The sequence below is a fragment of the Cyanistes caeruleus genome, chromosome 4, assembly GCF_971803275.1.
Source record: "Cyanistes caeruleus chromosome 4, bCyaCae1.hap1.1, whole genome shotgun sequence".
Classification (NCBI taxonomy): Eukaryota; Metazoa; Chordata; class Aves; order Passeriformes; family Paridae; genus Cyanistes; species Cyanistes caeruleus.
The window spans coordinates 20209836-20224709 of record NC_141704.1 but is presented as its reverse complement, the minus strand read 5'-3'; the positions used below and the strand labels follow the sequence as shown (position 1 = coordinate 20224709).

Sequence of the window (14874 nt, the reverse complement as noted above, 5' to 3'; positions counted from 1 at the left end):
AAAATGCACTTACATTAATAGCCTAATGTCTTCTTTTATAAAAGAATAAACAATGGTTATGGCAGTTCCTTTTTATATACAACCATGAAAAGAAGGAACCTTCAGCAGCCAACAATGTTATTTCCAATGGAAATCCAGGTAATCCTATTTTCTTGAAAAAAAACAAAAACCTCAGCATAGCCTATCTTCTTCAATATTTGTTCTAAAAGGCTAACAAGAGTTCCTCAGCTAAGGAAGAGACTCCTTTACAAGGAACAAAAGGCCAGTATGGGCAGTGTTTGCCAAAAACACAGCAAGGGCTGACCACCAGTGTGAAGTGTTCACTCCACAAGTGCCAAATTTTTAATAAAAAAAAAAAAGACATTTATTTTAACAGAATATTACAAACAACTAGCTTCAATGATCAACAAATAAAACTTTACAAAACGCAAACAATGTAATTTCCAATTGTGCAGTGACAGATATCCCAAGTTTACAAACACAACATCTTTTTGTTTATGCCCACTTAAAAATCATTTCCAGTCTGCTTTATTTTCCATCAAATACAGTACATTTACCCAAACAAAAGCATGTACATTCAATATAGAACATTTTGAGCAAAGCTACAATCTTAATTCCCATTCACAGTATTTTTAGTGCAATGCACTAACAGGGCCAAATAGTTCTCTATCCATAAAAGCATTTTTACTCCTGATCTTGTGATCAACATTTAGATATATTTTATACAAAAAAAGTATATATGAACACGAGGCACCTCCCTAAGTAAGGGAGTGAACCGATATAAAAAACATGGTATTTCTTCTGATGTACAATACCTTTCAAATTGTAGCAATTTGACACAAATCACTAAACAAATTATTTTCTAAAAGGTAAAAAAATAAACCAAAAACACAAACAAAAAAAAAATAACCCCAAACAACAAAAAAACCCCAAAACAGAACCCATGATCAAATGAAACCTGCCAAGAACTTCATCATGGTAGGCATGCAACTGTTTTACTACAATCTTAATTAAAGGGTTAAAAAAAAAAGTTATCTAAAATATTTTCCAATTACACAAAGTCAAGTACTACACATAGTGGTCATTTATGATTTTGAGAGAAAATATATTTTGAGTTTCTCCCAAACTATCCTCCCTTTTTATTAATATTTAATGAAATAAGCTAACATTATAAGTGGTTGTGCACAGATTGTCTATAATACATCAGCAAATATTCACTACCTTCATATTAACATTAGTGTGTTGATCTTTCAAAAATAAACTGAAAAAATAAACTGCAACTATCATTAAAGTGCTTGTGTATATTTTTTTTTAAAAAAATTAAAGAATAGAGGAATGTGGATATTCTTGTAAACTTCCTAGATGTTTACAAAGTTTTCTTATGAACCACATATGGAAACAAAATGGAGGTCTTTGAAGCAACTTCAGCACAGTGAAATTCAGAATGTCCTTGAACTAGGAAATTAGTCAATATGAACAAACTGAATTTATGGCAAATACTAAAAATTAGTAGAATTCAGCCAATAAACACTACATTGTTTGCTTTTATACATTCATTTGTAATAAATTTAAAACAGTATGTAACACAACATTTACCAAAGTAGGATATCACATCAAAGTTTGAGCTGTCCATCAATTAGCACTACCAAGGAGGACCAGTATGCACGATGAGTTTTCTGAAGATTTCCTAAATGAGGAAAAACCACCTTCTTCCAAAGCTGCTGTTCATTAACTTGTCTCTGGTATACTCTTTTTCAGTTTCAGGAAGTTTGTTCTATACTGGGTCAAACTACAACTGCATAGAGAAAACTGCTAATTTAGAAGCATGTGCATTTCACTTCAACTACTTCAGTGTTTTGGGAAGTGGTATTGTCCTACGAGCAGTCAGAATGATTATTAATATAATAAGAAAAAAAAAACACCTTATGAAAGTATTTTCTCCTTATAGTACCATTATCAAGAATTAGCAGTTCCAACAACAAACTAAGGTCTTTTTCATTCAAATGAACTTCAAACTTTCCGAACATCACTTGAACCTATCTGAAGAGAAACGGGAATAAATTAATACTTTGAGTTTACCCATATAATTCTGTTTTAAAGTACACAACATAAATAATTTCTAAGGCTAAATGTTTAATTCTTATTCAAAATGCAGAAGTCACTCCCCCTCTAGAATTCAGCATAATTCAGGGTTCAACTCAGTTCATTTTTGAAGTTCTGCCTAATTTGATCAGGATTGATTAGGAAGTCACAAAAGCACCACATCACAATTTAACATAACGAGGTGGTTATTCACTGTGAAAGCTGAACTCAAGTCAAATCACCTCCCAGAAAATAGCTTTTCAGAGTTGAAATATAGAACAAGGCACATATAACTTAGTTTTCTTTTTACCAAATATGCTAGAAAGATGATTCTGAATAAGGATGTTAAAAACTCCTACAAGTATCATTACAGTCTCTCTTCATCATGTTTTTGTACAATCCCCAACCTTCAGCCACCAACTGATCATTCTGGAATACAAAGTGGCTGCACACAAATATTTTCTTTTTTAAAAGGTCCTCTAAAAATAGGCCACCTTTAACATGAAGGCTGTGGAAAACTGAGTAACTACAAATACAATCCCTCGAAGTCTAAAAAAATTCTCAGAACACCACATAAGCAGAAGTTTAGAAAATTCTAGCCCAGACTTCAATACATATCGATGCTTAAAGCAAAAACTTTGATAAGATTTGAACAATTTAAAACACTAAATGACCACAAGTCTCCAAAAACAGGCTTATATAAATAAGCATTAAAAGAATGAAATTCTAAATTTAATGACGTCAAAGGTATCTGCAGGCACCTAACCCATATAATGATTTTAAATCAAAGCAACTAAGCAACCAAATTACATCAAAAAAAACTGTTCTATGCACTTTTGTTGACAGTGTGTAGGCAATACATATTAAAACAAAAAATTAAATTCACAAATGCTAATTCCAGTAAGTTCAGAGATTTTTTCTGTTATAAGCTTTTACTTTAGTACTTTTAGTACTTCTTCAAGTGGTCACAGCAAAGTTAATTGAGTTGAGTTACTCAAACAAAATTATTGCTAATTTTAGAAAATTACTATTTTAAAAGTGTATGCATATTCACTTGATTACAACAGATGCCTTAAAACATTTTAAACTTAGTATAAACTACATTCCATCTTTCTACAATGACAATATTTAGATTTTAACTCTTCTCCAAAATGCTAAAAAAAGCCAAAAAAACCACCAAATTTGACATCTACTTTGGCATTTAAGCCACTAAATGATAAAGTCTATGAGAAAATACATTTTCAGTAATAAATCAACTGAAGCAGAAGAAAATGAAGTGGTATTGTTGGGGTTTTTTTAAAAAAATAAAAAAAATAAAAACAAGGACAAAACACTTTTTCTTTTTCCTCACCAGACAACAGCTTTAGATCTTGTACTTCTGCCTTTGGTTTTACTTTCTTCAGGTGAATGAGATACGTTTGCTTTGTGGGTTTTCTTATGATGTTCCAGGAAAGCTTTTCTGGCAAATGCTTTCCCACATTTATTGCATCGGTGCAGAGAAAAGTTTTTTGTTACTTTTACTTCAATACCAACATCAGTTCCTTCATACTTTTTATTGGGAGAATTAGAGGTGACATCCTGTTTTGAACCAATCTGTTTTGTTTCATCCCTTTGAGAGCCTCTTTTTGTCACCTTATTTAGAACAAGATCGATTGGCTTCTTTATTGCTCTTATTTCTAAACTTGCCGTTATTTTCCCAAGGTAGCGTGGCGACTTTTTATGAACCACAGTTATGTGTCTTATCACATCACGCTTGCGACGCGTTTCGTAAGAGCAGAGTGGACACCTGTAGTATTTAACATAAATATTATTTCCATCTGTGTGTAATTCAATGTGTTTTGTTAAATTCTGTTTAGAAGTGAACTGGCGCTTACAGAGTTTACAGTAAAGCTGCTTGAAGTCAAAGCCAGCTGAAAGTTTTGGCTTCCTGGTTTTTTGCTGGCCACCTGCAGCAGATGCATTGGTTGATTTAGGGGTTGATTTAGTGGTTGATTTGCAGGTTGATTTAGTGGTTGATTTAGAAGTTGATTTAGGGTTTTCAGGGTCCTGTTTAACCTTATTTTTCTGTGCTGACGGTGTGTTCTTTTTCTCATTTGAATGATTTGTTCCCTTTAATTCATTCTGTGGAGAAAGCACAATGGAAGGGGGTGAAGGTTCTACAGAATCTGCTGGTTCGACTTTTATTTCTGTGCCATTGGTAGCATTGTTGGGTCCTTTCTCTCTTTTAGAGTTCTTCCCAGAAAGAGTTATCTTGTGAACAATTTGCATATGCCTTTTCAGCATTATTTGTGAACTATATTTTCTCTTGCACAGAAGGCATTTGCATGCACTTAAATTGTATTCAGCCTTTGAAGACGACTTTTGTTTTCTGGTCTTAAAAGATTTTTTGGCAGAAACTGTATCCAAGAACAAAGGCTGCCCAGGCTTTGTAGCTATATCAGGAGTAATGGAATCCCTTCTTAATCCTCTATGAACTTCATCAAAATGCCTCCTTACATTGGCTTTTGTGGCAAATGATTTATAACACACGGGACAACTTCTACCTAGTGTTACAAGAACATTCTTATTTCGTCCTTTTGCAGAGCACTGGTTTAGTTTCTTTTTTGTTTCTATGTACTTCTTTAGCTCCTCCATCTTTTTTTTGTGTACTTTTCGAATGTGCCGGCGTACACTCCGTCTTGAATGAAATTCCTTCCTACAGAGGCAACAAATCAACTGGTGGCCATAATCAGAATTATCCAGAGAGTCCAAGTCAGGATTTACTGCTGGTGGCTGCTCTTCAGGAGTAGGTATCACCTTGTTTGTAACAGGATCAGCAGGAGGTAACTCTACAGCCTCCCCAGCTGGGACTGGAGCTGGGGCTGAAACAGTCTTGGGTTGCTCAGTGCTGGGTTCCTGTATCTGTACTGGAGCTTGATCAGGGGTATGGCTACTTTCTGTGTTCTCATCTGGGCTATCAGTCCTTGACACATATTGAAATACAGCATTTTGATTAGTTTCTATAGGTTCCAATGTAATGATATATTCTTGCTTATCTACCCTTGGATAAATTGCTTCAAGAAGGTTATTTATGGCTTGACTCTGCTTATCTTTTGTATCTGGGAGGTCTGTGGAAAGAGGAAAAGGTATTTTTCAATGATTTAGCAATTTCCAATTATTTAAATTTCAAAGTAGCTTTTAACCACTATGTGAATTCAGTCTCTAAATTTCCACAAATCCTCTTTTGTACTCTCTGAACATTCAAAGGCTTTGAGTAATCATTACAAGTTGCCTTTTTATTAAAAGCCAACATCGGAAATAACCCTCCTGGTGTGCTAATGTGAAAGCCACCTGAACTAAAAATTTGTATGACTGGAATTAAGCTGGTCTTTAAAAAACTGTATCAATTGCAAATATAACATCATTTGACTGAGCTTGTTCTGCAGGCTTGCAACTAAGCCTGAAGTATCATTAAAAACCAATTTTCCTACTGTGGGATACAGGCACTCTCAATAAAGGAACCTAATTCTGGAAATAAGCTCTTCTCTGTGAATTCTGAACAATCCTTACCAAAGAATGAAACATCTGTGCAACCTGAGCATTGCACAAAGATAAAAGTAGAAAATATTTTACAGGTCTCAGTAATATTCTCTTTTTAAACGCCAAGTTAGTTCAGTGCTCCAGTTCCCAGTGCGACAGTCAAAGCATCTGCCAATGGCACAACTAGGAAGTTGGGGTCCTACAGCAAAAAGGTGAGGCTCTGAGATGATACAGTTCAAATTATTGTGGAAAATTTTAAAGATGTGAGTCCTGGTAACAGCTAATTAAAAACCCACAGTCAAAGTTATTCCTTCCACACACCCAGCAACACATGGAAAGTGTCAGTACAAAATATAGGCTGTTTTGCTGCTCCAAACCCATTTTTAAACACTGAATTTTTAACAGCTTTTTCAGTCAGTTTCAAATGAGCCTATCTATATAGTTTTTACCAAGAGGAAGAAGTCCTTCCTATTTTATAGCATCTTTTAAGACTACTTCATGACTATACTGAGTGTGTGAATTTTTCACCATAGTGCGCTGAACTTTTATTCCTGCCTCTTGTTCACTATCTTTTATCTATTGAAAAAACTCCCACTTAGTTCAACAACTACTCAATTTTATATAAAGCACAAGTATTTATACAGTTTTATTCTGAGTGTGTAGTATTATTCCTTTTATTTGCACCTCTCATAGTGAACAGTGGAAGTTATTTTATTTGTACATTATTTCATATTAACATATGAAAGTTAATCAGAAGGTTAAATGATAGAATGCCAGGAGCCGGACATGAAGTTTCTCCTCAGGATAACCTTACTTTGCTTAGAAACTATTGCATCTAAAGTCACATGCACTTCTAACCTTGCTTTCAAACTACGAGTCACCCCTTCTCACAGAGAAGCTCTGTGACTCTAACTGGCCAAGCAAGCTCATTTAAGGAAGGTGACAGTACCAGCCTTTTCACCTTCTCCTTTCAGCTGACACCATGTGTGAAAAGAATCATTAAAGTGCATCTCTGTTCCTAATTTTTGAAATATTAAGGCAGGAAGGCATTAATCAGGAAAGAAAAAGCCTCATTGCAACTATATTGATCTAGTTAAGGGATCAAGGTAATTAGCTTTACAAAACATTTTTTAATGCTGACACATTTCCAAATTAATCAGCTTTACTCAGATCAACAAAAAGTTATCACTGGAAAGAGACTGCAATAGATTTCTTTTTCCATAAAAATATCATTCTTGGCTTATCCCTCATCATTTAAGTTACTGCTTTTAATAATAAAGTTTATTTTCTACAACAAAGATCTAGAGCTAGGCATGACCACATAGAAGATGTTAAAGCAGCACACAATGAAGTGAAGCAGGGGAAAAGAGACAGACAGCATTATTCAAGCACAGATCCTTAAATAAAAGCATAAACTTTCAGTCTGTGTTTCACACTGACTAAGACCAAAAGACTGCATCCATGACACAAGCACTGTAAGGGCTTCCTCAGTACAGAAGAATATTAAGGAAATTGACCTTTCACTTCACAGGAGCAGCCCAAGTCCATCAGAACTAAAATTGAAATACCCTGTTAGAGCCACTGTTTTCTGTGAGATTAGTTTCCCAGTCTTTGACATGCTTTTGGTATCCTCCACAGTAAAGGACAGACGAGAAAGGAAAAGGGGAAGAAAGAACAGAAAGTGTTAAGAGTGACACTTAATTAAAAGGCTAGATGTACAAACTAGTTATCTAATTATGATATTGGCATGGCTCTTGGCTGTCAATTCATATAAAATCATTGTTATAGCTCCTCCATGAAACATGAAAGTGTTATGGTAACACACATTACCACAGAAATTTAGATCCATTTCTTTTTTGTATTTTTGTTTCAGGTATATTTGTGTAAATGGTAAAGAAAGATAGATTTTTCAACTTCACATAGCTTTATTAAACATTTAAATTAATAAGACTTACTATCATCCATCTGAAGACTTGGAGGACAATAGAACTTTTTATGAGTAATTAAATTTGGTAACCCTCTGAAGAGACTCCGGCACAATTTACACTCAAAAATGGTGTCCACATCCTTTAACAAGATATGTTTAAGTTGTTTTGTTCCTGTAATAAAAGAAATATTACACTTAAGGAAGGCTTTCTGTTCATCTCTTAATTCACATCATCCCATGAAAGTGGAAACATTTTAGACCATGAATAATTTTAACAGCATTTTATCTTTTGTTAATGCTACTTCACTTGTACTGTAAGCTTATGATACGTGCTCCAAATTTCACTATGCAGACAAGACTAGGGTGAAAACCCCTCAAGGATTACACACATTACAGTTTACAGAGAAAGTGCAATGATTTATAATAAAAACTAACACCAAACATTAGAAAAGACTTCTTACTATGGTATCTGATTGTTGCAATACAATTGCCCAATAGGAAAGAAGAAGTACGCAGAGCATTTAAAGAAGCCTGTAGTATTTTTCTTTAGGGTTATCCTACAGTGCTAAAAGAACAAGACACATCCAGCTATTTCACACAGAAATGGCACCTGGTAAGGCAAAAAACTCAAGCATAAAATAGACAGAGAGAATAACTAACAGGTCAAGAAATGTTACTACATGTAGATATCTGACCCAACTCCAAGATGATGACGCTTAGCTCAGACAGTAGAAATGTAGGCATATTTTCAGCCTGATGAAAGGAAAACACATACAACTGAAATCTGAAAGATCTCCATTAAAACACAGAGAACGTGATAAAATATGCCAGTTTTCTAGACTATTATGCATTGTATACAAAGGTAGTAAGATCTAGCATTGTTGAAGTATTCCAGTTCCTGTCATTTTTTTACACTTCAAACTTACTCCTTCATTTCTCATCTCATGACAATTATGAATGTAAGGCCTAAAATTAGCAATAGACTATTAAATGATGCTTACCCACCCCAAATTAGAAAGGAGCACTAACTAACAAAGTTCAGCTAATTTATCTATCTTGATTTTTCTTAAAATTTAATTACTCAAGACTTATCAAACAAGCAAAAATATAACAAAACCAGACCATGAATAAATAATATCAAACACCTATGGAACAGCAGCAGCAAGACATTCTTCAAGCTGAACTACAAGGTCAAGTGTTCTGTCATCTCATTACACTTCTCTTAAGAATTCCATTCAAAGATCAAACTCAGAGTCACACTGCAGAACTATTTTCTAAATTAAAATCTTTCAAATATTAATAATCTCATGATAGGCAATAGTTCTTCAATAAAAAAGGGCCTCCCCAAAAAAACTCATTTCTTGGTGCAATAATAGTACTACAAAGCTTCCAGCAAAGCAGTGCCTTCTTCTACAGTTCCTTAAAAATGGTATCCAAACTCGACTATCTGAGGCTACCACAGTTCCTGTCCCCTCCTATGCCTTCCCAAGACATATCCACTGCTATTTCTTTGAGTGTTACCAACCTCACCTTCATTTGATCTGCATTTTTACAGACAACTGGAAAAATATTTAGATACAGCAACAAATAAAAATTTTACAGTTTCCCCCAAAAGCAGGTTGTTTACTCAGATGTCACCAACATTTGAATTTCTGCATATAAAAATTCAGCTGAACAAAACTGAAGATGCTCCATGTAGATAAAATTCCACACTCTTCATGCATGCCCTAACCACAAACCTCAGTCTCAAAAAATAAAAATATTCTCCACTATTACCCAATCAAGGTTATACTGGTATAACTCCCCCGTTATACTGCTATTCAGTCTCCTGTTCAGGACTGAAATGTTTTTTTTCCAATACAAATTACGGGATTTAAGAATTACCAGATGAGATTAAAAAATTTATTACATATCGGAGCTCATACTATATGACATGGTAGTCACTCTGGCTTCAAATCATCCTTATGCAATTGTGAAACTTTTCACAGCTGGGAGTAAAGAAAAATAAGTGGTCCTTTAGAATTAAATTGCAGACATCCAGAAACTTCTGGATACAGCAAAAAAATGTAAAATATCCACTGGTTTTGTGGACACAGCAGGCAGAGGAAAACAAATCATCTCCTATTCTTCGCCAACTGCAGACAGTGGCAACAAGTCAATCTTGTGCCAATAGATGCTGCCTCCAGGTTACTGGAGAAGAAAGATTTACTGAAGTCTTTGCTATTTTATAGCTACATCTAACTGTAAATTGTGATGGTAATGCAGATGATACCTTGCCAAATTCTGTTAATATCTGTAAATGTTGATGCTAGAATAACATCAAAGTCACAAGTCAGTAGAGAACACAAGTCATAAATATCTCTTTATGAGATACCCAAATTTATGCCTTTTGCAAGCAGTTTTTTAGAAAAAAAAAGATTCAAATTCACTTTTTATTCTTAATGCTCTGAATGACAGAAGCCTTGGATAAAATTACTTAGACAGGAATGTACAATACTCTGTGTTAAATTTCTGTTCCTTTATCACAAGAATCAAATACTCTCTTTCCATAACGAAATGCTGCTTGTTTGAAACTAGTCAGTAGAATCTTTCCCTAAGACCTCTTGCCTTCTGCCCAGTCTCCCTGATGCAGGTGACTGATGACAGCAAAGTAAGGTATCAATTTAACACCTGCCAGTGAGGATGATCTGGAAGTAACTCAGAGACAAAGTACCCGCAAATAGTTTGTGCTATTACCAGTAGCATTAATCTGCTCCAAGCAGAAGAAGCCTGTGTCATGTATCTGAGGCCTCAAGCAATCTCAAGCGAACTAAAAAATGAATGAATATTAATGAATATTAATGAATAATCTCGCAACCTATTTTTGTATTAGGTTATTGAAATGCTAGTGGACAACTTAAACACTGTGCCCTTTTACAAGACTCAGACCAGACATGCATCTCATTGCACAGCAGCAGTGCTTTTATACATAACATATTTCATATACGTAAAAGTTCTACGTGAAAAAATCTAGAAACGTATAGTGGCACTAAAGACCAAGAGCTGTGAAAATAAAATCTTTAGTTTGCCAAAGATCAGAAGTGTGGAAACCCTGGCATACTTCCCCAAATGTTTAGCTGTTCATTGCTATGTATTGCAACTCCCAAAACCAATCAAGGAACACCTTAAAAGAAATATGATAAATCAATTTAGGATATTCAAGATAAAGCTTTTTCTTCGCCTCAGGAGTTTTACGATAAACTCCCTGATAATAACACCAGAAATGACACAAAGCAGAAAAACAAACTTAATTTTTAAAGTTTTTGAAGGATACCTATACAGCAAGATTTGTATCTTCATTACTTTCTACAGAAACCCTTATTGAAAGGAACACCTAATTTCAAAAAACTACAGATATTTTGCAAATATGCATAAAGTCAGGTACTGGTTATTTTAATACACTGAATATAACTCTTCTAACACGGTAATGAAATTCTTAAGGGTCAGGCATGGTTTCCTACCTGATCGAAAACACTCAATGATTTGTTGTATACCAGATTTTGATGTTTGCAGAGGCTGCTGCAATAATGGAGGATCACCAGGTTCCAACAGATGCACTGAAATACATAAAAAGATAATAAGCCATTAGAGAACACTCAGGTGATTTCTGTAATTTAGGAATTTTCCATACATACAGTAAACTAGCTAAAAAGTCAGGACTACAGTAAAAGTAGCCTTGCTCTAAAATTTTCACTTATACTGTATTAAAAAAAAGTCAATACTGAATTTTCCAGCCATGATACCTTCAGACAGTTTGCTGTCTTTTTGATCACTTAAAAAATGCGTATTCAAAGCTCCCATTGTTAAAACCAAACAACATGTATGAAAGAGAATTACCAAATACTGTATTACCAGCATTACCAAATACTTCATAGCACACTACATTACTTCAATGTTGCCAGTATGCACCTAAACACTGGAGCCAAATTTAAAGTAGCAATGATCAGAAAAAAAGCACAAGCATAGCTACATAGCATATACCAAAAAAACCCTATCATAGTATTTTTAACCATGAAAACTACACTCAACATTAACTACTCGGGCTCAAATAAACTGCTGAGGGAATACTTTATTTCTGATGTTTCATTCCACATTATATTCCTTCCAAAAGCTATTGAAACAAAAACATATATTAATCAGAATTTTTAGCCATTCCAATATGCAGTATTTATGCACATAAAACTTAACAGCACTCCACTGCTGTATATAGATATGGCAATTAAGCTTTGCCTATAGTGAAAACAAATTTACAATAATAAGAATACTTCTTGAAGCATGTGTTTGCAAAAACTTCAGTTAGGTCTTCTTTTATACTTTTGATTGACTAAACAGCCAGCCTTGTACTTCACAAACTGGCTCCCACCTTAACCACTTGGTTTGATTTTAACCCCATTTTAAGGTTTTCATTTCTAAATGAAGCACTGAGATCTCTAAGAAATATATTTTTAATAAAGTTCAGTTGAATCATAGTATGAAACTAGTTAGAGATAATAAGTGCAAAAAGAATAAACAAATTTTGACAGGAATATTGAGCTAAAAGATAAAAGGTTATAAATGAATTCTAGCTGAAAAGAACATCAGAAAACAAAGCACTATAAAAAAGGACAACAGAATGAACACTGCACCCAACTATCGTGGTCTCATAACATACTATTATATATACAAACATGTAACAACCATAACAAATCAGCTCATCATTTGGATCTCTCTAACACAATGACACATTGTATTCCACTAGCCTACTCCCTACACTTCAAAATAAACCATTTTGGTTTGTATACAGCCTCTAATATGCATGTACAGCACCTACTGACATCAAGAAGAGTAACACAGATGAAGCAGACCTAACACATCATTGTTAATTTGTCAGGAAAGAAAAATATTTTCATTTTTTTGAAAGCATTAGAAAACTCAAAACCATTTCATCATCAACACAAAGAAACATTTCTATTCACTGAACAATATCTACTCTAAAATTACATATCACAAAAGAGGCATAATCGAAGTCACTATGCTCACATTTTCATCTGTTTATTCCCCAAACTGATCCCTTTCTTGTCAAAACAAAAGTGGAAGCATCCAAATAAAGCACCTTTCTTTCAAAAATGTAAGTGAACACATCCAAATAAACTCTACAACAAGGCAAAAAGAAACAAAACTGCCTTCAAAAATACCAATTATAACAACAAGCAGAATAATTTCAAAAGCATCAAAACCTGATGAAGGCTAAACCTTCAGAATATTCATTACCGTTTCCACTGATGGCATCTTTCACATCACTCAGCCATGGAATGTAGCGTTGTTCTAGAACTTAGTCTCAGAGGAGAAAAACCCCATCAAGATCTTAAATTTCACCAGAGCTCACCAGAGAAGACAAGGTAAAAATATAAACAACAAATGCAAATGATTGCCAAAAACACTATTTTACAAAAAAAACCTGAGAACACCGCACTTTTTGGAAACAAAAGGGTTTGTTGTTTTACACAACTTCTTGCCTTCCTCTGCTCACTGCATACAATGCCCATATGTTGGCCTGAGGATTATCCCACATCCAGGAAGTAAAATAGTCTCTTCCTGAAATGATTTTAAGGTGACAGCTCAAGGATACCAAAAGAAAAAAAAAAAAGAAAAAAAAAAGAAAAAAAAATTCAGAAACTTTTCATAGAACTGTCAGTAATGATACACATTTGATATCCTCACAACAGTTTCTGTAAGCTTTTAATGAAGGAGATATGCAAAACATCCGAATCCATCGGAAAAACATCCATCACACACCACTATACCTGGTTCACAGCATCCATGGTGATGGTGGTCAGTCTGACAACACTTGTCCCTTAGAGGCATTTTCTGTGCGCACGATCTACTTTCCTTCTACATCCAGCAGCTCGTTTCTGCTAAAATAAGGAAATTGGCTGTCACCGCCGAAGCACAGGCGGCTCAGGAGCGCGCCAAGCCCACACACCCACTTCCTACGGCAGCACGGCCGGGCAGGCCGGAGGCAGCGGCACCGCTGGCGCAGGAGAAAGTTCCCATTGTTTCCCGCAGGTCTCACGACGCCCTCAGCAACGGCCGCGGCGAGCACGGCCCCGCTCCCGCCCCGCCGCCACCTGCGCCTCGGCCACCGCCCTCCCCAGCGAGCCCGGCCCGGCCGCACGTCCTCCCCACCGAGCACGGCCCCGCGCCCCTGCCGTGGGTGGCCCTGCCGCGCTCCGTCCCCACCTCGCAGCCTCGTCCCGCAGCCCCACCGATAGGACGTGTCCCTGGGCTCCCGCGGGACAAGCCGCGTCCCCGACAGCCCCGGGGCTGCGGCGCTCCCGCCGCCGGGCCGGGCGCTGCCGCGGCGCCGCCGGAGCCGGAGCGGGGCGCGCCCGCCGCCCGCCACGCGCAGCCCGGGCGGGAGGGGCGCGCGGCCGCAGGTGACAGCGGGCGCCGGCGCCGGGACGGGGCGGGCGCGACGGGCGGGTGCCGCGGGCCGGCCCTACCTGGAGAAGACGGGCGGCTTCCCCCTCCCCGAATTAAACTTTATTCGCCCCTGTCCCGCCAGAGCGGCGGCCGCTGACCCCGGAGCCGGATGGGCACGGGGGCAGGAAGTGACTGCGGTCCTGGCGGCGAGCGCCCGCCCAGTGCGCAGGCGCCGCGGCCGCCGCTCCCCGGGCCGGCCGCACAGGTGCCGGGCAGCGGCTGCGGGACGGGGCGGGGGCGGCCGGGCGGGTCTGGCCCGCGGGGCTGTGGCGGCACACGGGAGGAGCCCCGGGCGGGCTGAGGCTCGGCGCCTGCCACAGGACCGACCCGCCGGACGGAGCGCGCGGCGGGAACCGGCTCCGTCTTTGTCCCGGTGGGGAGAAAGGCCCGCGCTGACCGCCGCGCACGCCCGTGATGCGCAGCGCTGCCCTGAGGGCACCGATGCCCGGACACAAATGGGAGCAGCCAACGTCCCTGGAGCTGGCATTTCTGCCCCCTTTCAGCCTGGTCTGCGCCATTACATTAGTATAAAAAGAGATGAACCAAACCTCCAGTTGTTCTAATAGACCTACCAAGGAAAAGGATAGGTTAATGTTTTGAACACCCGGAGGAAAAACTCGTGTTCTGAAAGAGAACTGTGTGATCTGTATGGCAAATACCGGCTACAGGACGTCGGTGCAGTGCAGTGAGTGGCAGGGCAGCCGGTGGCTCCAGATACGTTTCCACAGGGTCCTGCTTAGTCCTGTGCTCTCTTAGTGCTCTTCTGTAGGCACCTCGGGTTGTTGAGAAGATGATTCTTGGCTTTTGCCAAAGGAAAGGATAAGATTAAGTCTTCATACACTTAA

General features: G+C 37.8%; 1 protein-coding gene across 10 annotated transcripts; it reads right to left on the bottom strand.

The window, feature by feature from the left end:
- Window positions 1-339: 339 nt before the first annotated feature.
- Window positions 340-14328, bottom strand: ZNF800 (zinc finger protein 800). Of its 10 annotated transcripts, none has more exons than XM_086886955.1 (6): window positions 14050-14328; window positions 13351-13461; window positions 11029-11124; window positions 7557-7700; window positions 3434-5189; window positions 340-2040 (listed from the first exon to the last, which is right to left on the bottom strand). In XM_086886955.1, coding segments are annotated over exons 2-6 (2058 nt in total). In that variant the 5' UTR covers window positions 13412-13461; window positions 14050-14328; the 3' UTR covers window positions 340-2039. The 10 variants fall into 10 exon arrangements, with proteins under 10 accessions (XP_086743081.1, XP_086743075.1, XP_086743082.1 ...); XM_086886949.1 differs by having other exon boundaries at window positions 340-2036; XM_086886956.1 differs by having other exon boundaries at window positions 13351-13458; window positions 14050-14189.
- Between the last annotated feature and the right edge of the window lie 546 nt (window positions 14329-14874).

Coding starts and splice junctions, on each gene's coding strand:
- ZNF800 (XM_086886949.1), bottom strand. CDS start 13,411: ATGCCTCTAAGGGACAAGTGTTGTCAGACTGACCACCATCACCATGGA. Junction 11,125..13,350: donor CCATGGATGCTGTGAACCAG/GTATAGTGGTGT, acceptor TATGTATTTCAG/TGCATCTGTTGGAACCTGGT. Junction 5,190..7,556: donor AAGTCTTCAGATGGATGATA/GTAAGTCTTATT, acceptor CTCTTTCCACAG/ACCTCCCAGATACAAAAGAT.